The sequence below is a fragment of the Anguilla anguilla genome, chromosome 9 (genome assembly GCF_013347855.1).
Source record: "Anguilla anguilla isolate fAngAng1 chromosome 9, fAngAng1.pri, whole genome shotgun sequence".
Classification (NCBI taxonomy): domain Eukaryota; kingdom Metazoa; phylum Chordata; class Actinopteri; order Anguilliformes; family Anguillidae; genus Anguilla; species Anguilla anguilla.
The window spans coordinates 1,779,071-1,800,448 of NC_049209.1; the positions used below are offsets into that span (position 1 = coordinate 1,779,071).

A 21,378-nucleotide genomic window follows, 5' to 3' on the forward strand; every position below is an offset into this window, starting at 1 on the left:
TACACTCCCGCGATCCATTCTGGGTCTCGACCCAAAGCTTAAAACACGCTGCTTCTTAATCGACCCCTCTACGCACCAGGCAGACCAGTGGAGGATGGGCTCCCCCTCTGTTGCTGGGTTCCTCTCGAGACTTCTTCCCATTGGGGAGTTTTTTCTGGCCACTGTTTGAGGCTTCAGCCCCCACTGGGAGTTTGTACCCCATGTGCTTGCTGTTTGGGGGTTCAGGCCTGGTGTTTGCTCTGTCCCCCCCTTTTTTTCATGACACTTGTTACATGTTGCCCCATCCCAGCACTTTTTGGTAATTTGTACTTGTCCTAATACTGTATCTTATTCTCCTGCCTAGTTGGCTTTGCAGAGGTTAGGTCTGAATAGTGTTCACTGTGTGAACTAAACTGTGTCCTTGGCTAGAAATAGCTGCACAAAATAAGTATTGTACCTTACTGAACCTGTGTTTAGCAGTTGTCCATGACCATGAAATGCACTTTTTGTACGTTGCTTTGGATAAAAGCGTCTGCCAAATAAATGTAATGTAATGTCTCTTGCCCTGCTGCTCTGTAAAGTGTCTTTGTGACAGTACTCTGTAAAAACTGCTGCACAAATCAAATTTAATTGAACTGAATTTAATTTTATTGCACAATGGATGCCTTTTTCATTTCTCCATCTTTATTTACAAGTGCATCATGTTTTTTATTCTATTGCCAAGATAAACATTCTCAAGTTTTGAAATGTCATGAAACCTATAGCCCGTATTTTAATGATGCGTTTTCATGTGATGCAATGTCAATTTAACTCTGGTGATGCAGTGGCAATGTCAGTTATGATGACTGTTTATATAAACAGCCTGATTTAAAAAAAATCCTTTAACCCTTTCAACCAAGCTTTAAAAGCATTTATTTTCCTCAAGGTGATATGTTAGAGAAAAACAACTAACATAAACATGTTATTGACACATTATCATGGATTCTACAAGATGAAACAGATAAATGTTTTGTTTATAACTGCAAGTATCACCTGTGTGAGTAAACATGCATTTGAATATAATCAGAGAGAATGAAGAACTAATTGATTTTATTCAGGTGCTTCAGCAGGATGACTGTTAATGAATGGGTATCATGAGGCTTCCTGAGTACACTACTGCCCTCTTGCTGTCGGAGGATCTCATTACAGGCTATAAACCCTGACCACTGAAAACAGAGGTAAGGAAGTCATAGCCGCCATTTTACACCCGTTTTAGGAGGCCTTGCACAGAAAGCAGTGGAGCTAGCAAATTATCCGAAAGACGGGTTCATCACCGTACAGTTTAAGTGGAAATACACTCCTGCTGAGAAGATGTGAAAGAGAGCAGATCTCTCATTCCTGGGCTCTTCATGACTAAGCGGTCAGAATCACTTGGTGGTTATCGCGTCACTGGAGAGATGGCTGTGTACGTATTCACGCCGGGCGCTGCTCTTACCGCCACTGACATCACTAACCGTACGGTCATCCGCCGCAGTTCAGCCGCACGAGCAGAAGGCTCTCCGGGGAATAGAGGAGAGCCGCGTTTCCCCCACACAAACGCGCGGCTGCAGATTGCGTAACCCCCCCCCCCCCCCCCCCCGGGGACGATCTTGACAGTCCGGCCAAGAGTAGACAGATCACCATTAAACACATGCACACAGGTCAAGTGTAGGGGGGGGGGGTGGGGGGGGGGGGTCATGGATTCATTTTCAGAGGTAGGTTAAGTTGGGGAAGGGGGGGGGGGGGGGGTACAGACTTCTAGGCATGGTGCGTATGAATGATTGAGAGTGGAGAATAATGAGTGGTGGGGTGGGGGGTGGGGTGAGATGTTCATCTTTCACTTGAAAGGAAACCATCCAATTTAAACTGTGCTTCTCACTTCTCTCCAATCACTCGATTAGATGACTGGTGTTCAGAGGCATGAGAACCACTGTACTGAGACCTACAGAGTATAAGAGCGCCTAAATGCCTCACTGTTAACTCAATGTAAAGCATGTACATAATACCTTGCGTAAAAAATAAAACTGGGGGGAAAAAAATATCTCCTTACAGAAGACTACAGCAGGACAGCACCCCCACTCTCCCCTGGACACTGCCCTGCAGTCCATGTGCTGGACCCACAGTGTGAAAGAAATGGGTATTTTACAACAACAAATAAATAAGTAAATAAATAAAGAATGCTGGCTGCTCGCCCTCGAGGTGCAGCTGTTTGCAGAAAGCCTCGGCTCAGCAGACTCGTGTGCTGAACAATCCCAGAAGCAGAAGTTATTCAGCCAGAGTGTGTGCCGCTGGTCTTCAGCTGGACATGCAGCTCTGTAAGACCGGACTTTTTTTGGGAATTCCTTTTCCAAATAACACTCTCATCATCACAGCCAAATTATGACACCATTACATTTCATGGTTATTCTTCTCTCATTATACGTCTCGTCTCATTTTGACCCCAGGAACAGCAGAGCGGGAAAATCAATGGCAGCCATCTTGCATTTATGCTATACTATGATGCCATTTCTGTTACAGCAGGGATGGGCCAATCTTATCCGAAAAGGGACGGTATGGTGCAGGTTTCTGTTTTAGCCCAGCAGTAAGAAACATAATTATTCTTATCAAGGTCTTGATTGAAGACCATGACAAGTAAATTTGTCAAATCAAAACAAAACAAAAACCTGTACCTATGTTGGCCCTTTACGGGTAAGACTGGACACCCCTGCTGTATAGAAGCTGAGGTTCTGCTGCCACATTACAGAATTCCATCCACACCGCCCGTATTGTGCTTAGTCATTCCTTCTCAGATGTTACATGACAGGTAGAACTTGAATATTTCAGCCGCAAAGGAGGGAAGGCAAGATCACCGATACGGACCTCCATGTTAAGTCTATGGAAATGGAGGCATCTCTTTTTAATTGGTCTCCTACATTACCCACAATTACAGTGTTCTTTACTGTAATCTGGACTGGAGCTCGAACGGGGGAAACAAACACTGCTTTCATCTGACAAGTGCATTTCCCTCTCAGTTATCTTTGGTATTAGTGACACCCTCCATTTCCTTTGATTATTATTGTTATTTTGTTAATGTATCCGTTTCTGCAGTTCTAGCGTTTCTGACAAACTGCAGGAGAAATCCAGCCAAGCAGACTGTTTACAATATTATGAGATATGCTCAAAAAAACACCAATAATATTCAAGATACTTAAGTAATAATTGTGTGTGCTTAACAATCGTTGGAAGATTGAATCTCCTAATTTGTGTAATGTTTCATTAACTGGTCCACATGTACAGTGTGTTTGCCAATTCCTCTAACACTGTTGTCTGATTGCTCTAATAAACTGGGCCCCTGATCAAAACAACCTTCTGATGAAAACACCCTTAAACATAACACCGGGATGTTTAGAGTCATAGCACAACAGACTCATCCAGTTGTTGTGTCTCATTAAAATGAGCCAAATATTTTAGCAAATTACAGGCAATCTGAGAGCATCCCACAGCACACAACTCAACAATAACTCTCCTAGTTTCCACGGAGATAACCACTTGTGTTCTGTTGTGCAGCTTCCCTAGCTCTCTCTCAGAGATAACAGACTGTTCTGTGTGGCACAAAGCTTAATTGAACTTTCATCTGTTTGTTTTAAATCAGGTTCATTTATCTTGCCAGCTATCTTCTTCACCCTAAACACTGCCTCAGAAAGTCCTCAATACCCACCCACACAACACACACACACACCATCTCCATCCCAAGCCTGTGCACAGTTGCTTCCAAATCAATTAAGGTTTTAATTAATGAAATGCAACACCTGTAACGTCAGAGGACGCGCTAGGAGACGGTGAGTAATGCGGCCATCAAATTAATTAAAACGGGCCGTCCAATTATTCACAAACAATGTGAAATGAAACATTACGCGTGGCGGGTTGATAGTTATCATTAAATTACTGGAGGGATTAGCGCCCGCGGCGCGGCTGGGGTTTTCTCTTCATTTTAGAGCCGCGCGAGCCGCGGGTGGCACAGGACGCGCGTTTCGTTAGCACGGCAGGAGCGACGTTAATTCCGCCAACGCCTCAGCACAGGCCTACGGGGCAGAGCAGAACTCAACTAATCACCTGTGCGCGCGCGCTTCCGACCAATACGAACGCACGTTTACAGAGAGAGAAATGCCACATGCAGGACGTTAGACGTGCGAAATGTGTCGGTGAAGGACAATACCCAAAACAGCTGCCAGAATGTGAGAATAAAAACTCATTCCAGCAACCAACGCTGATGCAACTAGCACAATTCTCACGGTTCTGGGAGCCAAGGATGTCCAAAGCTTCTCGCAGCTGTACCGATTCTCTCTAATGGTTCTCATATTGGGATGGCAGGTATGCCATCCCGCCAAGTTACGCCTTGGCGGGGCGGCATGCCCCATATCACATTTGTCACGCGGAGGATTACGCTGATGTGTGTCACTGAGGGGGAGGCCTAACCCACCCACCACATGACACATCATTATAAGCACAATCAAACACATAACTGGAAAAAACTGAAGCGCTAAGATTACTGTCTTCAATATGGATGCGGTGGAAGTTTCACTTCTGCAAAAGGAAGGTGACCGTATATACCTTCGGCACAATTAATATCACACCTGTGAGAATAATTGATAAATAAACTGCAGATATGGGTAAAATAGTCTAAAATTATTTAGAAAAATCAAAGATGACAAAGATTAACAAAACTCTTTTAAAAAGTTCCAAGACTCACAATACATTCCCAAATCAATATTTCATCAACTGGATAGAAGGCACAATGTTCTTTATTGAATAAAACACATTCCCTTTATTTATTTATTTATTTATTTTGCTGAATTCATGATAAACTGTCTCTTTTGAAAGATTTTAGCCTGGATTCATTCAACATTTGATTAATAACTGTGACATACAAATAAATACATTTGTAAGTTTGTGTTACTTGTTTCCTTCACACACACACACACACGGTTGGGAGGCGATTTCTTTTGATTGCCAAAAAGAACACACACACTTGCTTCCATTTTACATTTTAATGTAAGTGTAAGTGTTAAACGAATTCAAGCCTTCGGTTGTAGTTTAGCGGAGACACCTCTGTCGAATAGGGCCAGGTCTTCAGTTTCGGCTTGTGTAAAGACGGGAAAATTAAAGAGACAGGACGTGACAGGGACAGGTGGGGCACTGTCACGGGGGCGAACGCCGCGCGGTGAAATATAGCGGCTCCCGTATTAACTCATTTCAGATTAACGGAAGCTCGCCACCACGAACACAAGCATTAACCAGCGGCTGCAATGAGCTCGCGAGGATTTTTATGTTAGACGTTTAAAAAAGGAAGAAGGAAAAAGAAAAAAAACTTTGGGAATTGGAGAGTGGTTATTAAACCGCGATCAGGAAAGCCCCTTTCGGCATGAGTCAGGAATACGGATGGAACTGCCGGAGTTTAATATGGGTCGCAGTATAATTTACCAGTGTCAGGCACGCAGCACCGATCAGCATTATGTGCCTCTGTGTAATCGCATTCTGAATGCTTGTTATCTCACTACAAAGCAGAGCCCTGTCCTTTTACATTGTAGGGTTATTTGCAGCAAACTGAATACATGGGAGTGTTCGCAAAATAATTCGATTTTGTCTGTAATATTTAAAATGAATACGATGCGCACATAAATGCATTTTCAGTACCGTCTGCTGCAACGCGTGTAGCAAAAACATGTTCACTGTCAATCTCAATAAAACTGACAGATTCAATAACCTTTCCATGGATATTTAGGCACAGTACTAATGTATAACATCGCAGCACTGCCACCTTGTGTAAAGCAGGGAGAATTACAATTATATCACACAAAATCAACTGCGGTGTCTACACACCGGTGTATTCTGCTCAATGTTGCATGATATGCAATGAATAGCATTAATTAGCAGGAAATTGTTAATGAAAATTCACTTTGTGCTCCTTAGAGAGAGAGAGAGAGAGAGAGAACTAAGGGTACAGTGGAGGTACATTTTTGTTCTTAAGGGAACAAATTTACCATGAAAGTACAATGATGGTCTGTTTTGGCACTAATAAGTACCTTTTACAAGCAAAGCAAGTATGGGAAAGGTATGTATTGCTGGATAGGGGTCAAATTTTATGTTCCTATAGGGTGCCACTCCAGCGAGAAGCATTTGTACCTTTATAAGAATTTTACATACCTTTTTTCCCTGAGTAAGAAACATTGCCTACTCGTTTTGTTAGGGGTCCAGCGGGTTCATTTGGAAATAGGAGAAGTTGTTAGTTGCTGAAGAGGGTGTACATTCCTGATCTTTAAACAGACATTACATTACATTACATTTATTTGGCAGACGCTTTTATCCAAAGCGACGTACAAAAAGTGCATTTCATGGTCATAGACAACTGCTAAACACAGGTTCAGTAAGGTACACTACTTATTTTGTACAGCTATTTCTAGCCAAGAACACAGTTCACACAGTGAACACTATTCTGACCTAACCTCTGCAAAGCCAACTAGGCAGAAGAATAAGCTACAGTATTAATGACATGCCGCAGAGCGAACTACCGAATGATGAGCTGCACATAATGGAACAGCACGTCCCATTTTAAAACATGCCCTGATGGAGCCAGTCCCATCTCAGAGTGAGGGGGGGAAAATCATATATCAGTATATCAGCTGGTTTCACCACAGAAGTTGCTTATAAAAGCATACTTTTTAACAATTTAAAGAGCATTTCATGCATTTGAACTTGGGGTTGAAATTACACCTGGACGTAAAGACAAGGTCGTTGACCCCCCCCACACCCCACCCGCCTAATAGCACATCAATGACAAAATGGAAATGGGGGGGGGGCACACAAATGCAGGAAAGAGCTGTAAAAAGAGGGAAAATGTTTTGATTTTGTTATACCCTTTAAAAAAAACATAAAAGTTTTGCAGGAACAGCATAAGGGTTTGTCTGGAAAGTTCTTTCTTTCACCTTCACTTGAAACGTTCATTTAAAACACTGGTGCGTGGGAGGGATGTTTTCACAGAATGTGAAAACGGCCAAGTCATTTATATCCAAAATTGGAGAGGCTGCATTTTTCCTCGGGCTGTAGACAGCACTTGTGCAGGTCTGGTGACACAGCGGCTCGTCGGGAAACTGACTTTGTGATCCCCGCACCGCGAGAGAGCAGGTTTATCTCACAGCGCAGATAAACATGGTCTTAAAACGCATTCCAGCAGAGCTCCAGTCCCAGGTGCAATAAAACGTTTGTTTGGGTTTGGCGCTCAGTTCCCCCCCCCCCCCCCCAGGGCAAATGTCTGCAGTTTCTGAGTGGGCTCCCAGCTGCCTGCGCGATGGATCTTATTTGTTAGCCAACATCATTCTGCGCCTGTCACTCTGATCGGAGACAATGAAATAACACCCCACAGCACCATCCAGGAGCTCAGATCTCCGTCTGTAACTTAATGTGTTTCCCCAAGTCACCTGCACCTCTCTGTCCCCCACACACAGACACAAGCAGCGCATAGTCACTGATATAGCCTACTAATATATGCAGCGTACACACACACACACACACACACACACACACACACAGCGCATAGTCACTGACATAGCCTACTAATATATGCAGGGTACACACACACACATACAGACACACAAATGCATAGCAGTTTGTTTACATTTTTTAAATATCCACCTGATGAGGTTCGCAGAGTTCTCTGTCTTCTAGAAGCACCTCTACAGTTGAAGCTACAGTTTCTTAACGGCGAGCAATGTTGCGAAAACATCTCAAAAAAACAAAGTGAAATACTTTTTATACATGTAAAATCTTGAACAAGGCTACCCTCTATCGCAGACTAACACTTACCTGATACACCCAGCCCCAATTCCATATTCTGCTGGATGTCTTATAATGTTGTCCAGTGTCAGAAAAGTCCTATTGTAAAACATCCAGCAAGCCTTTCTGACACTGCACAGACCATGTTTTTTTAGGTTACTGGCAGTGGCTGTTTATTGTAATAAAGGCTATTCTAATTGCCTATAATGGGCTGCAGTTATGTAGCAGAGCATGCGCTAGGGCAGCCTCAGCTCAATGCCCGTTTGGGAGTCTGGGAGTTCTATAGATCCGTTTTTCTAAGCCCTGGTCCTGGGGGCCCACTGTGTGTGCTGGTGTTTGCCACCGCCAATCTCTTAATCAATTAAGGTTGCTGAAAATGTGTTCTACCATAATTGTGTGGTTAAACTTACTTAAGGTCAATGCAGGTTTGGCTTATTGCCATTTGCTGTCAGTAAACTCCATTCGTTTTAAACAAATGGCTTCAGGTTTCCACACTCTGAGCAAACGGGAGCCAACTGATTTTACCTGTCAGTTTGAAACCGAATCAATACAAAATGGAACCGCTTTCAATTGGAAATGTTTGTTTAACCTAGCAGGCCAGGGTAAACTACCTCACTTCACCTATTTCACAGATAACGTTAGCAAACATTTCATTCTACCAACAACAAAGCCGCCGAAGTAAGCAACATTATCAATAATAGGCACCTAGCTACTTCGGTGGCTAAATTCATTCAAGGTAACTTAGTTAATTGGCTAGCAAGCATACAGTCCAGTAAATTGCAGAAATTTAGACCTACCGGTCCAGAAGAAGCAATGGGAGCTCAGCGTCCGGCTTCAGCACTCGATTCCGCGGTCTTTCCGAATTGTGCTCTGGTGTTTATTTTAGTTTTAGAGCGATCCCTAGTCCATTTTACTTGTATTTTCTTCTTTTTAACATTACATAGCGCCTGAGCCAGTACTTTGTTTGCCACAAACTTTCTTTCTCAACGCACCTCGCTCAAGGTCAATCTCACTGTTGATTGGCGTACGACGTGACTGGCCTACCTGTTTGATTGGTTTACGTTATAAACCACTTGTTTTGAAAGCAGAAAGTCAGGCCGAATGCCTTGGGATGCCTCGCGATTCAAACGCCGAATTTGAGGGTAGAAATACAGTTAATGGTGCTGGATTTTTCTCAAAGCAGCTCATTCTGTGACTGCGATCGTTCCCCTATACCTTTCTTTGTAAAAAAAAAAATATATATATATATATATAAGTTACCAACTCAAGCTTTAATGCACTGTTGTGCGTTATAAAGGACACTCCAAAAAATGAAAATGTTCAAAAATCAGAAAAAAAGTCCTCAAAGCATATTTTACAAACATGCAGGTGGAAGAGAGCTAGTGAGCATGCTGTTCAAGCAATGCATTTAATCATTTTTAAAAACATCTGGGTCATAGAAGACAGCCAACATAGGAAGTATTACACCTCTCGTCTGAATAGCTAATGGCTATTTTTTTTTTTTTTTTTGCAGATATACCTTTTATTACTATACAATCACCTGTAATAAATGTTGCGTTTATCAGCCTCAACAAAGCACAGGGGAGTAATGGAAATAGCAGGTGCCCACCAAACAAAGATGTCTCAAAGGCAGGCTTCATTGTGCTTGTGTACGACCGGCATCCATTTCCTCTGCAATTTCGCGTGTTTTTGCCTCCATCAGAATCTCTAATGACTGATTTTTTATTTATTCGCTTTTTTGTCGAGTGTCATTGCAACTGGCTGAAGAGCTGCCATTTTAAAATCAATGGTAGTCATTTTCAGAGTAGGAATATGTTCACATAACAACCGTGCAAAGGCAACCACCAAGCCAGGTTTCACTGCAGTGACTCGTAGATTGATCAGAATGCTACATGAAGCCAGCATACTCAGCCAAAAAAAAATGATAGGATGTTCTGAAGGACTCAAAACAAACGTAGTAGTTTTCAGCATCACAGTAATTTCCCAAGTGCTGCAGTACCTCGTTCAGTCCTCCCAGGTTTGCTAAAAGTACATAGTGAAATTCATATACAAAATAGCATTTTCTAAAAGGGCCTGCAATCCATCTTGTTTCAGTCTCTTCAATCAATAGACCTGAGGCCAGCCTAACCTAAGTGGTGTGACAGAGAGGGGTCCCAGAGTAAAACCTGTCATTTCTTTCCTTTGAGAGATGTGCTGATTTAATGAGTTTTTGGAAGTGCAAGGCAGCTCTGCAAAGCAAAAAAAAACAAATGCAAACAGGGCTGCTGAATCCTACACCGTCAGATTGATGGAATGGAGAGAAAAAAATTAATGGAATGTTAGTTTCCTTGCTACCAAAACTAGATCAATGGTCGAAAATAATTTAAAAAATCACGATCTTGCCAACTCGTGGGGTACCATAATCGGTGTGCCTTTTTGTTAGAGGCAACAAGACAGGTTACACACACCGTCTGGTATTAAAATCAGACCGTACAAAAGACCTGAGTGGTCAGAAAAGCTCTTATCTAACACACTTATCTCTCTTTGCCTAACTGCCTGAGGGACCATATGGTCTCCCTAGCCCACAGCTGTGGAGGATAATGGTCTAAATAGAAGCCAAGGCCCTGGGGATGAGATTTCTCACTGCAGCTGTGAGGCACCTTTTCATTCTGAGCCTGGTGGTTAAAGTTAATCACTCGGGCTACAGCTTCCAGTTGGGAGCAGCATTTTCCACACTAATTTGCATGTACTGACAAGCTGAGCCCAACACACACACACACACACACAGACAGACACACACACATGCATGCACACACACGCGCACACACACACACACACACATACAGGCATGCACATACACATACATACAGACACACACACACACACACACATACACACCTACACAGACACACACACACTGGCATGCATACACACACACAGACAGACACACACACATACACGCACACACGCATACAGGCATGCACATACACATACATACAGACAGACACACACACACTGGCATGCATACACACACAGACACACAAACACCCATACACACACATATACACACACAGACACACACACACACACACAGTCACACACACACACACACAGTCTGATCAAGCAAGCTCCTGAGAATAGCAGAAGCCCTGCAGCATTCTCATATTTCATACCTCATGTATGAAAAATGGATGTAGCGATCTGACAGGATTCTGAGCTCTTTACACAAGGATGGGTCCTGTGGAAGAGAGAGGCACAAGTCTCTCCCAAGTGGCCAAAACTGGGCTTTTTTGAAGCTTGCTTCCTGATCTTGTTGAGAGACGTTTCCCAATAGCGCCACTGCGCCTGGCTCCAGTATAGGTGTTTCAGCCACCCGTTTCATTGTAAGTGAATGGTAACAATACAGCCAAAATACAAGGTCAGTTATTTTTTCCCCACAAAGAAATGTAGTCGCAATAGGTGTTTTTTTTTCTATATCTAATGTCTCTCCATATACCGATTTATTAAGTTATTGTGTTATTGGGAAAAGACTGTAATATTTTGTGGATGAATTAGGGACAGTTTGCATCACTGCAGAGTCACTGTATCTCACATGCTTACTGGACAACCAGACTTCATGCTCATATAAGGGCCCCCCTTTTCCTTACTGCAGTCTATGGCTCCAATTCGGACAACATGGCGGCACCCAAAAACTGCACCTCCTGGGCTTCAAAACACTGCAGAGATAGGGACCAGGAAATGACCAATGCCCCCTGCTGGACGGGAGGGCACTGGCTGCTGAGATAGGGACCAGGAAATGACCAGTGCCCCCTGCTGGACGGGAGGGCACTGGCAGCTGAGATAGGGCCCAGAAAATGACCAGTGCCCCCTGCTGGACTGGAGGGCACTGGCTGCCGATATAGAGACCAGGAAGTGCAATTTCATACTGGCAGGATTTAAATGAAGAAAAGACACCAGGGCACGTCACAGTGACCAAGGAGAGAAACCAGAAACAGGCCTACAGTGGGTACGAAGTCCTAATAAATTTTATTTTAATGATAAAGCGCATGGGCCTTGTTTTGTACATTGAGAATCATGTCAGGAAGCGAGAATGGCTTCAGGCTACATAAACACATCCTTTTGATTCCACTCAACAGATTATGTATGAATGGCTACTGTTGAGACCTGACCTCATGATGGCAGGAAATGTATTCATTCCCCCCCCAGTGTTAAACATCCACACAGAATCAGTGCAAGATCATTTCAACACCAGCGCAAATTTACAAAGCGTTCCTTTAAAGTCCGAAACAAACGGCTGATGTCCTCCGGAATAGAAAACCAAGGGGGGGGGGGGGGGGTCGAGGGAGGGGGGTAGAGTCATTCCAATAAAAAACAAAAAACAACACAGCTTTTTACAGAGACGCTCTGGTACAGGGTCCGGCTGGCTCTACAGCGAGTGTATGATGGTGCGGCTCCTCAGCTGCTCCACGTACTCCTTGGCCTGGTCGAACCCGGTCGTCTGCTGCACGGCGGGCGGCGACCCCTCCACCAGCTTCACGAAGTAGTGGCAGTGCACCTTATCCATGATCCCGAACATGCCCTTGCCGTGGATCCGGATCCGCTTCAGGTACTTCCCCTTGCCGGAGAAGGACTCGGCTGAAGAAACGCAAAAACACGAAATAAATAATAATAATGATGATCAGCGGTGATGCTACAGAACTTTCCTCAAAGATCCATTAAAGAGCAACTTTATAACAAGATAATTACACAATTGCACAGTACACATGTACACTTTTTTAAATTTCTGTATTCACAGAATCAGGATTTTTTTTATGCCTTACAAAGCAGGCCAAATCTGACCAGAAAATGATTTCTCAGCAGGTCTGTTCCTAAAATAAATGGGAATCCACACTTTCTTTGGGGTGGGACTTTGCAGTGTGATATTTAGAGACACTGTAAAATAAATAAATAAATAAAGTAATCAAAACGGTCCCTTAAAACAAGGCTAATGACTATTTTATGGCCATACAGTCAGAGTGCAGGAAGTCACATTTCTCATTAGGAAATGGTTTGAACCAGCTTAGGACTCAGCATTCTGTAAAAAAAAAAAGGGGGGGTTATACCCTTCGGCCGCAAACACTTACCAACGTACAAATTTGATTTGTACTCGACATTGTGATTTCTAACTGCCATATCCTGGGCCTCCAACAGAACCTTCAGACAGAGAGAAACAAAACAGACACATTAAAAAAAACACTTTAAAATTCAGCAGTAGAGCAGAGTAAAGCATGATTAAACTGCAGATGCAGGAAGAGTAGCTCGGCCCTGTGCCCACCTCCTTCATTATCTGCGCCCCCTTCTTGTCGTTGAACTCCAGCTGTGCCACGGCCTGGTCGATCGTCATGCCTCGGATCTGTGGAGAAAACAAACCATATCAACGCGCCATTTTCAACCAACAGGGCACACGGTTACGAGATCGACAGAAAAGAATACTTGATAAAATATTAAAAAGCAGTGTTGGATGATTTCCCCATTTATATTTTGCATTTTCTATTGTGTCAATTATTATTTGCACAGTCCAACACAAAACAGGTGTTTCTGTACAATGGTAAACGCATATGAATGTAAATACCATGAACTAAAAGTGCTTAAAAGTACTTTTGTCTCACATTCATCTTTTGATCTCAAATTCAAATTCCTTAAGTATATAGCAAGAATAACAAAATTCACTCTACTGCTACCATGCTTTTGGAAGGCACTGTATATTCCATAATCAACAATAAGGCATGACCTTAATATTAAGTACGACTACTTGTTAGATTTATTTTAAGAATGAGAGTAATTCAACCATTTATTTACCAGTTTTGCCAGGTACCACATCTTGTCCTTGCTGTACTTTATTTGCCGTCTGCAGTGAAAGATTTCCTGGAAAGAAAGACTCTTCCAAGATTAGGATTCATTTAAAAATATTATTAACAACCATCACTGATCATGAAATCGGCTGCATTGCAAGCTAGCCAACTACACCCATGCAACAAATGCTAAAACTATCAATATGACAACAGAATGCTACTAGATATAAATCAAGACTCACAGCTGGTTTCCGCGGCTCGTCCCGAGTTTGCGGTGGATAAACAATTAGATTCTTCTTCTCCCATTTTCTAGTCAACTCTAACGTCGGACTCGTGTGAAAGGAGGAGTGATGAACAGCACAGACTGAGGCGAGCATTCTGAAAGACAGTGAAAACAAATGTTCAGTATAACTCCTCGTGGCTAACATTTGCCGGGATGGATACCTCGCTGGGTAGAGGAAGACGCGATGGGAGATCAGTACGAATGGAATCTACCTGCTAGTGCAAATGAGTTGTAGCATAGCTACTACAGTGTGCAAATTTTATTTTATTTTACCTTCAACTCAGGTCATATCCAGTTAGCTAACCGCATAACTGTAGCTAGTCTACCCAAATCTTTACCTGGAATGCATCTGTCCTGCAATACTTCTCAGGAGTGTGACACCTGGAATAAGCGTGAAAAAAGCAAAGTAAATAAACGAACTGCACTACAACTTAAATCTGAGAAGCTGTTAGATGTACACTTATAAAGACAATAAACCAAAATGCGCTCTTACCCACTCCTGCCACAGAGGAGACCGCCATATTGCACCTTCTGACACGACTTGCTTTACGTTAGCAAGACCAATGAACGCGTTTCTATAAAAAAGAATAGAAGTTTAGTTATTTGCCTAAATTTCATACCAGTCATATCGCGAATACTGGCACTACAGTTGCATACGATATATATAGCTAAGCTCTTCTGCGTATCTCATTAATTTCAGTAAGCGACGTTTGTTAATTTAGATAAAGTCATAACTTCATATATGTTGCCAGGCAGTTCGGTTTATCCTGCGTTGCTTTCCGTCGTGTTTGCGCGACGTTTCAAAAAGCTTCACGACTGTCGTTTCTGTTTACGATTCGGCATATGCACGGCATGGGAAGTGCAGAGGAATATATTGCTGTGAATTGATAGCATGTTCATCAGCTCACATGTTATGACTTTTGTCTAGTAAAAATAACACCGTAAACTGTCACAGAATGCACGAGAGACTTCTTCCAGCCTCTCCTAACTGGTACTGCTCGCGGTCCAGCGACACGAATAGAAATGGTATATTTGGGTTCGGTGCTAAAAACACAGTATATTTGATCGACGTCACCGGCTCATCGCCTGCGGTTGTGGGTAAGTTCCAATTTTCTGATACTTTTATCACACTGGCAACTTTAATGACCGATTAATTTAATTAGCAGCTACTTAACTAACTAATTGCAAGCTGGAACCCGTTGTCAACAGAGGGTGCAGTTGCCCAGACGTCTGTGTGTATAGCTTGGTTTCCTGTCCGGCCCCTTGATGGATTTATTTCCGTTTGGTCTTAGGCGAGCTTAATGGTCACAGAGAAAGAGTGTCCGGGTTCGCCTTCTGCCCCCATCCCGGGCAGGACAATCTATGCGCGACCACCTCTGATGACGGGACAGTGAGAATCTGGGACGTCAATGAAAAGGTCGCCCTGAAAGAGCACAGATCTCACCAGGTGAGTTCATAAATTATCACTAAACCCCCCCCCCCCCCCCCTCCAATTCTGCAACAGTCAATGTACCGTTATTTAATCCGTTTCTATTCTTCATCAGAGCACTCTGCACCAGAGCATAGCAGTGTTGCATCTTTGATTACGTGTTTAAGTCACAACGTGATAAATACAGTTGTTTTTTTTGTACAGGGCACGATCTCGGCCCTGCACTGGTCTCCGGTGGAGAAAGACCTGGTGGTATCGGGCGATGAGAAGGGAATCGTGGCTTGCTACTGGTACAATCGGGACGACACGCAGACCTTCTTTCCTGAGCCAAGAAACATCTTCTGCCTGTCCTGCTCCCCTCATAATGGAAACCACATCGCTGTAGGGTAAGCACACCTGTCAATACCCACAATGCCAATTGTCACTCTGAAATCCCACTGTGGAATATTTGTATCTGACTAACACACGTAATCTGTTAAGAGTCTTTGGAATATGTGTAAATGAGTTCATACAGAATGCCACTTGCTCAAGCCAAAGGAAAAGCTTATTTTGTTTCCTTAAGGTACAAAGATGGGATGATCGTGGTGATCGACATCAGCAGGAAGAACGAGGTGATCCATCGTCTGCGGGGGCATGACGACGAGATCCACGCCCTGGCATGGTGCCCGCAGCCCAAAGAGGAGCCCCTGTTCTGCCGAACAGAGGAGACCCCAGGTGACGGACAGCTGGGCCCCGCTGGAACTTACTAGAACAAGAACAACATCGGTCAACATTCTCTGAAAAAGACAGCAAGAAAAAATCTTAGCGACGTGCTTGTAGGTTTCTCACGCTAGCTGATGCTTTATAGTTTTCTTTTTTTCTCCCGTCTCAGAGGTGACCAATGGAGTGACAGAGGAACAGGATAAAGGCTGTTACCTCGCCTCGGGAAGCAAGGACCAGACGGTGCGAATATGGAGCACAGCCAGAGGCAAAGGTCTGTCTGTCTGTCTGTCTGTCTCTCTGAGTATTGGCCTGTCTTCCTCAGCATCTCGTCTGAGGGGAGACACCTCGTTTTTGCGTTCTGGTGTGCTGTGTGAGTTAGCGGTTAGCAGGGCCGGTGTGCGTGTGAGTTAGCGGTTAGCGGGGCCGGTGTGTGTGAGTTAGCGGTTAGCGGGGCTGGTGTGTGTATGTGAGTTAGCGGGGCCGGTGTGTGTGAGTTAGCGGTTAGCGGGGCCGGTGTGTGTATGTGAGTTAGCGGGGCCGGTGTGTGTGAGTTAGCGGTTAGCGGGGCCGGTGTGTGTATGTGAGTTAGCGGGGCCGGTGTGTGTGTGTGTGTGTGTGTGTGAGTTAGCGGTTAGCGGGGCCAGTGTGCTGTGTGAGTTAGCGGTTAGCGGGGCCGGTGTGCTGTGCGAGTTAGCGGTTAGCGCGGCTGGTGTGCTGTGTGAGTTAGCGGTTAGCGGGGCCGGTGTGCGTGTGAGTTAGTGGTTAGCGGGGCCGGTGTGTGTGTGTGAGTTAGCGGTTAGCGGGGCCGGTGTGCTGTGTGAGTTAGCGGTTAGCGGGGCCGGTGTGTGCTGTGTGAGTTAGCGGTTAGCGGGGCCGGTGTGTGCTGTGTGAGTTAGCGGTTAGCGGGGCCGGTGTGCTGTGTGAGTTAGCGGTTAGCAGGGCTGGTGTGTGTGTAAGTTAGCGGTTAGCGGGGCCGGTGTGTGTGTGAGTTAGCGGTTAGCGGGGCCGGTGTGCTGTGTGAGTTAGCGGTTAGCGGGGCCGGTGTGTGTGTGTGCTCAGGATGCAGGCGAGCTCCTTTCAGAACCTTCCTGTTCTCCCCGTCAGGTGTGATGACCCTGAAGCTGCCCTTCCTGAAGAGAAGAGGGACGGGGGTGGACCCCACCGTGAAGGAGAGGCTCTGGCTCACGGTGCACTGGCCCCGGGGGCGGCCTACGCAGGTCCTGTCCAGCTGCTTCGGGTTCGTAGTGACCACTTCAGACATTGTCACTCGCTGTGGAGTTATTCCAGGATGTGTTCATGGCTACGAATAACTGTACATAATGAGTAGTGTGCCTTATCGGACCTGTGTTTTGTAGTTGTTATAATGACCTTCAGTAATCACTTATTGTAAGTCGCTTTGGATAAAAGCGTTGGCCAAATAAAAGTAAAGTAACGATTATATCATGATTAAATATAATTCTCCTTATTCATGCTGTTGATAACTTCTTGGGGAGGGGGGCTGTCTGTGAAATGTTCTCGCTTTGTGTATGCCTCACCCCTCGCCCTGTGGCGCTGTGAACTTTAGGGGCGAGCTGATTCTGTGGGACCTCACCAAAGCGGGGAAGCCGAAGTGGAGCCTGCTGGGCTCCTCCTCGGACGGGCAGAACCACAGCCGGATCGTCTTCAACATGAGCTCGGTGTGCCTGGGCGAGAGCCGCGAGCTGCTCGTCAGCACGTCCATGGACCGGGAGGTAGGCGCGCGCGCCGGGAACATTCCGGAAGGCCGCGGGCGACCTGGCGACAAGAAAACGCCCGACTAAGAAAAGTTGGGGTTTTCGGATCTCTCGTTTAGTATCGACCTTAGTGTTCGTGTGTTTCAGATTAAGTGCTGGGACCTGTCCTCCTTGGAGTGCTGCTGGACCCTGCCCACCCTGGGGGGGTTTGTGTACACCCTGTCCTTCTCCCCCGTGGGGACGGGGTGCCTGGCCCTGGGGGTCGGGGACAGCATGATCCGAGTCTGGAGCACCCTGTCCGTCCAAAACCGCTACGAGACCAGAACCTTCTGGCAGGGCATCAAGTCCAAAGTCACTGCGGTGAGTCATCACTGGGCGACTGCAAACCATCGCTGTCGTGTTTCATGGTGTTTAAACATGAAACGTCCAATTGTTTTTAGGTCGTTTAGCCGATGCGTTTTAGCCAAAGCCACTTACAGTAGTGCCTTTTGCATGGTTTTGTTTTTACTACAGTTGTCCTGGCACCCAACAAAAGAAGGGTCCTTGGCATTCGGGACAGATGACGGCAAAGTTGGGATCTATGAAGCCTACTCCAATAAGTAAGCGGGGCTTTGTGTTCGGTCTCTGTCGTGGCTCGGTCATGTCAAAGGTTCTGTATTCTGAAACGTGCTTAAGTATGAATGTAGTATGCAAAAGTGTATGCATGTAGTTTTGTCTATATATATGTTGCTAGACTAAAATATTGCATTGATATGCATTTATGTACATATAAATATATATATTTAAGTCATCATTCTTTCTACCAGGCCTCCTCAGGTATCAAGCACTTATCACCGAAAGACGGTCTACACCTTGGCCTGGGGCCCCCCGGTCCCCCCCATGTCATTTGGTAGGTTAAAGCTGTGCAGTGACCGTGAACTGTACCTTCTGACTGACTTGGTAAACGATCAAATTTTAGTTTGCCACGCAGAACCCATCAGTAGATGAAGGTTTAAATGTGTGTGCAATGAGCCCTTCTGAAATACGCCCTTGAGCTGGAGATGGTTTGGAAAAGGCCTTCCTTCCATAAGAGGGAGATTCACAAGATGGCCGCCGATCTGACCTGTTGCAGTGGACGACTCTTTTAGTGCCGTATCTGTCATGCGTCCTGGAGACTGTAAAGACACTCGCCTCAGAGACTGGCATGAGACCTGACATTTAGAAGTTTTGAAGCCAAATGTGTAGTTTACGCTGATGGATGCCATGTATTGATACTGTCGGCGTGGTGGGTGAGGGGGTGTGAGCTGTTCTGTGATTGGCTGCTTTCTTTCTGTAAGGGGCAGGAGACAAGCCCTCAATAAGCCTGTACAGCTGTGCTGGGGAGGGGGTCATTTTTCAGCACGACCCCTGGAAGCTGGCGGGGGAGGCCACAGACATCGACAAGGTCATCCGAGACACCAACAACATTAAGGTGAGCTACCAGCTGCCTCACCTCACCTCACTGATCAAGTCTCGTTCTTTCGCTCAAGCTGGCAAGGTGAACACATTATTTAAAACCAGTTTAGTCCTTCCATTTAATGTTCACCTCTTGGAACATGTCTGTTTTACTTGGTGGGTTTGTGCTTAAGTAAGATGTATTTCTTGTAGTCTTCTAGCATTTATTATTATGCTGCCGTGTGTTTAGTTGTTGTGCTTACATATATATGCGGTGTCTTCTTGCAGCACAAGCTGTCACCTCACACAGATTTCTGCTGGAAACCAGATGGTAAAGTGCTAGCCATTGGGAATGAAGATGGGTATGTAACTTATCAGTCCTGCACACACACACAACTGCAAAGCCTCTTTAAGTACGTCGCTTGCTAATTCTGGCTTTTCCTATGGATATGTACTAGAAACAACAGGGTTTCTCCTCTGATCATAGAATCTGGTTCCAGACCAAGCCAAAATGTTTGCTAGCTTGTCACCTGGCTGGCTATAGAAAAATGTGACTGAGCCTAGTTTACAAGTGGTGAGAGGATTCTGTAGTTTTGGTTGTGTGTTTGAATGAATGAGAGTTCTAATTACTCTTTACAAGTTCACGTTTGAAATGCTGCCTAACCTCCTGCTTCAGTGTAACCCCTCAGTTGGGGGGCCTGGTCCCACCCCTTATATGAGGGGCCCGGTCCCCAGTCCCACCCCTAAATGGGGGGCCCTGTCACTCTGAGGGGAAGTGTCTCTCGCGGGTCGATGGCGAAGGTCTAGAACCCTGAAACGGGAAGCTGTCATAACGAGCACTGTGTCCCGTAGGTCTATAGAGGTGTACCAGGCCCCAGACCTGCGGCTGCTCTGCAGCATCCAGCAGCACCACAAGATGATCAACGTCCTGCGCTGGCACCACCCGCACGCCAGCCAGCCCGAGCTCGGCCACCTGCTGGCCTCCGGGTCCAGCAACGCCGTCGTCTACGTGCACGACCTCAGGAGCGTCGTAGGTGAGAGGGGGCCGCTGGGAAATCTGGAAAACGTTTTAAAAAATCAGAGGGGATGCTGGGATTATCAGGATTATCATCGTCTTTAACTTCTCATTTAATACGCAATTAATCCTTTTTGGTGAGAGGTCACAAATGTGTGATTAGAATGTTCTTAACTGAACATTCTAATGGTGATGTCACAATCGCTGCTGGTGACCGAAAGCAGTGGAGTTCTAGAACACTGAGTTAGAATTCTGAAAAAATGTTGCTCTTCAAAGGTCCAGTGGCTCTTTAATGATTCAACCTCACCGGCTGCACTACTGTACGTCTCTCTGGATAAGAGCGTCCGGGGGGGGGGCGGCGTGATTTTGATGTTTGTGTTTTCCCTGTCCGCGCGCAGAGTCCCCGCCGGAGAGTCCCATTCAGATCACCGAAGCGTTCCGGAGCCTGGTGGGGCACACCGCCAAAATCACCTGCCTGGCCTGGAGCCCGCACCATGATGGACGTCTGGTCACCGTCGGCTACGACGGCACCGCCCAGGTGAGTCTGCCGCGACCGCGTCCTTTAGAGTTCCGTCTGAGCGAGCCGCTTACCGCCAACTCTGCAGAACACAGCGCGGAGGCGGCAGGGTTGGGAAGGGGACTGGGGGGGGGGCTGTGGGGTTGGGAAGGGAACTGGGGGGCAGTGGGTTTGGGAAGGGAACTGGGGGGGGGGCTGTGGGGTTGGGAAGGGAACTGGGGGGGGGGCTGTGGGGTTGGGAAGGGAACTGGGGGGGCTGTGGGGTTGGGAAGGGAACTGGGGGGGGGGGGGGGGGTGTGGGGTTGGGAAGGGGACTTGGGGGGTGCGGGGCTGCGTATCTCTCAGTGACGACTGTGTCTCCAGGTGTGGGACGTCCTGTCGGAGGAGGCGCTGTGTAACTACAGGGGGCACAGGGGGCGCCTGCTCAGTGTGCAGTGGTCTCCGGTCGACCCCGACGTGGTCTGGACGGGGGGGGACGATTTCACCGTGCAGGAGTGGTCCGTGCCCAAGCAGGAGCACACCAAACCCCCCCGGGGTGAGTGTTCGGGGTGGGGGGGGGTGGGGGTCTGCTGGTTTCACCCTCTCTGCCACTACGCTTCCAGTTCATACATGCAGTACCTTAGAACATGTGCCTTTTCTGGCCATATCAAACAGTTACACTCCGAGGGGTAGTCTGAGTTTAAATTCTGTC

At 45.9% G+C, this 21,378-nt stretch overlaps 2 protein-coding genes and 1 long non-coding RNA gene across 3 annotated transcripts in view; 1 reads left to right on the forward strand and 2 right to left on the reverse strand.

The window, feature by feature from the left end:
* The window catches only part of LOC118236378, an 86,855-nt gene extending 77,990 nt beyond the window's left edge, over positions 1-8,865 (reverse strand). Inside the window, exon 1 of the long non-coding RNA XR_004767024.1 lies at positions 8,604-8,865. This is a non-coding gene — a long non-coding RNA (uncharacterized LOC118236378). The remainder of the gene's footprint in view (positions 1-8,603) is intronic.
* Positions 8,866-11,783: 2,918 nt separating this feature from the next.
* Positions 11,784-14,474, reverse strand: mrpl22 (mitochondrial ribosomal protein L22). The gene is made up of 7 exons (XM_035433886.1): positions 14,393-14,474; positions 14,238-14,280; positions 13,859-13,994; positions 13,624-13,689; positions 13,100-13,177; positions 12,909-12,978; positions 11,784-12,420 (listed from the first exon to the last, which is right to left on the reverse strand). The coding sequence occupies exons 1-7, from the start codon at positions 14,418-14,420 to the stop codon at positions 12,212-12,214; spliced, it is 630 nt and encodes a 209-aa protein (XP_035289777.1). The 5' UTR covers positions 14,421-14,474; the 3' UTR covers positions 11,784-12,211.
* A 241-nt stretch (positions 14,475-14,715) lies between these two features.
* Positions 14,716-21,378, forward strand: part of gemin5 (gem (nuclear organelle) associated protein 5) — a 13,637-nt gene continuing 6,974 nt past the window's right edge. The window contains exons 1-15 of the mRNA XM_035433882.1: positions 14,716-14,997; positions 15,192-15,346; positions 15,533-15,714; positions 15,891-16,042; positions 16,200-16,301; positions 17,135-17,267; positions 17,595-17,760; positions 17,890-18,102; positions 18,256-18,341; positions 18,549-18,631; positions 19,059-19,192; positions 19,444-19,517; positions 20,008-20,189; positions 20,569-20,708; positions 21,051-21,222. Of these exons, the coding sequence (XP_035289773.1) occupies positions 14,856-14,997; positions 15,192-15,346; positions 15,533-15,714; positions 15,891-16,042; positions 16,200-16,301; positions 17,135-17,267; positions 17,595-17,760; positions 17,890-18,102; positions 18,256-18,341; positions 18,549-18,631; positions 19,059-19,192; positions 19,444-19,517; positions 20,008-20,189; positions 20,569-20,708; positions 21,051-21,222 (2,116 nt within the window). The 5' untranslated portion in view covers positions 14,716-14,855. The remainder of the gene's footprint in view (positions 14,998-15,191; positions 15,347-15,532; positions 15,715-15,890; positions 16,043-16,199; positions 16,302-17,134; positions 17,268-17,594; positions 17,761-17,889; positions 18,103-18,255; positions 18,342-18,548; positions 18,632-19,058; positions 19,193-19,443; positions 19,518-20,007; positions 20,190-20,568; positions 20,709-21,050; positions 21,223-21,378) is intronic.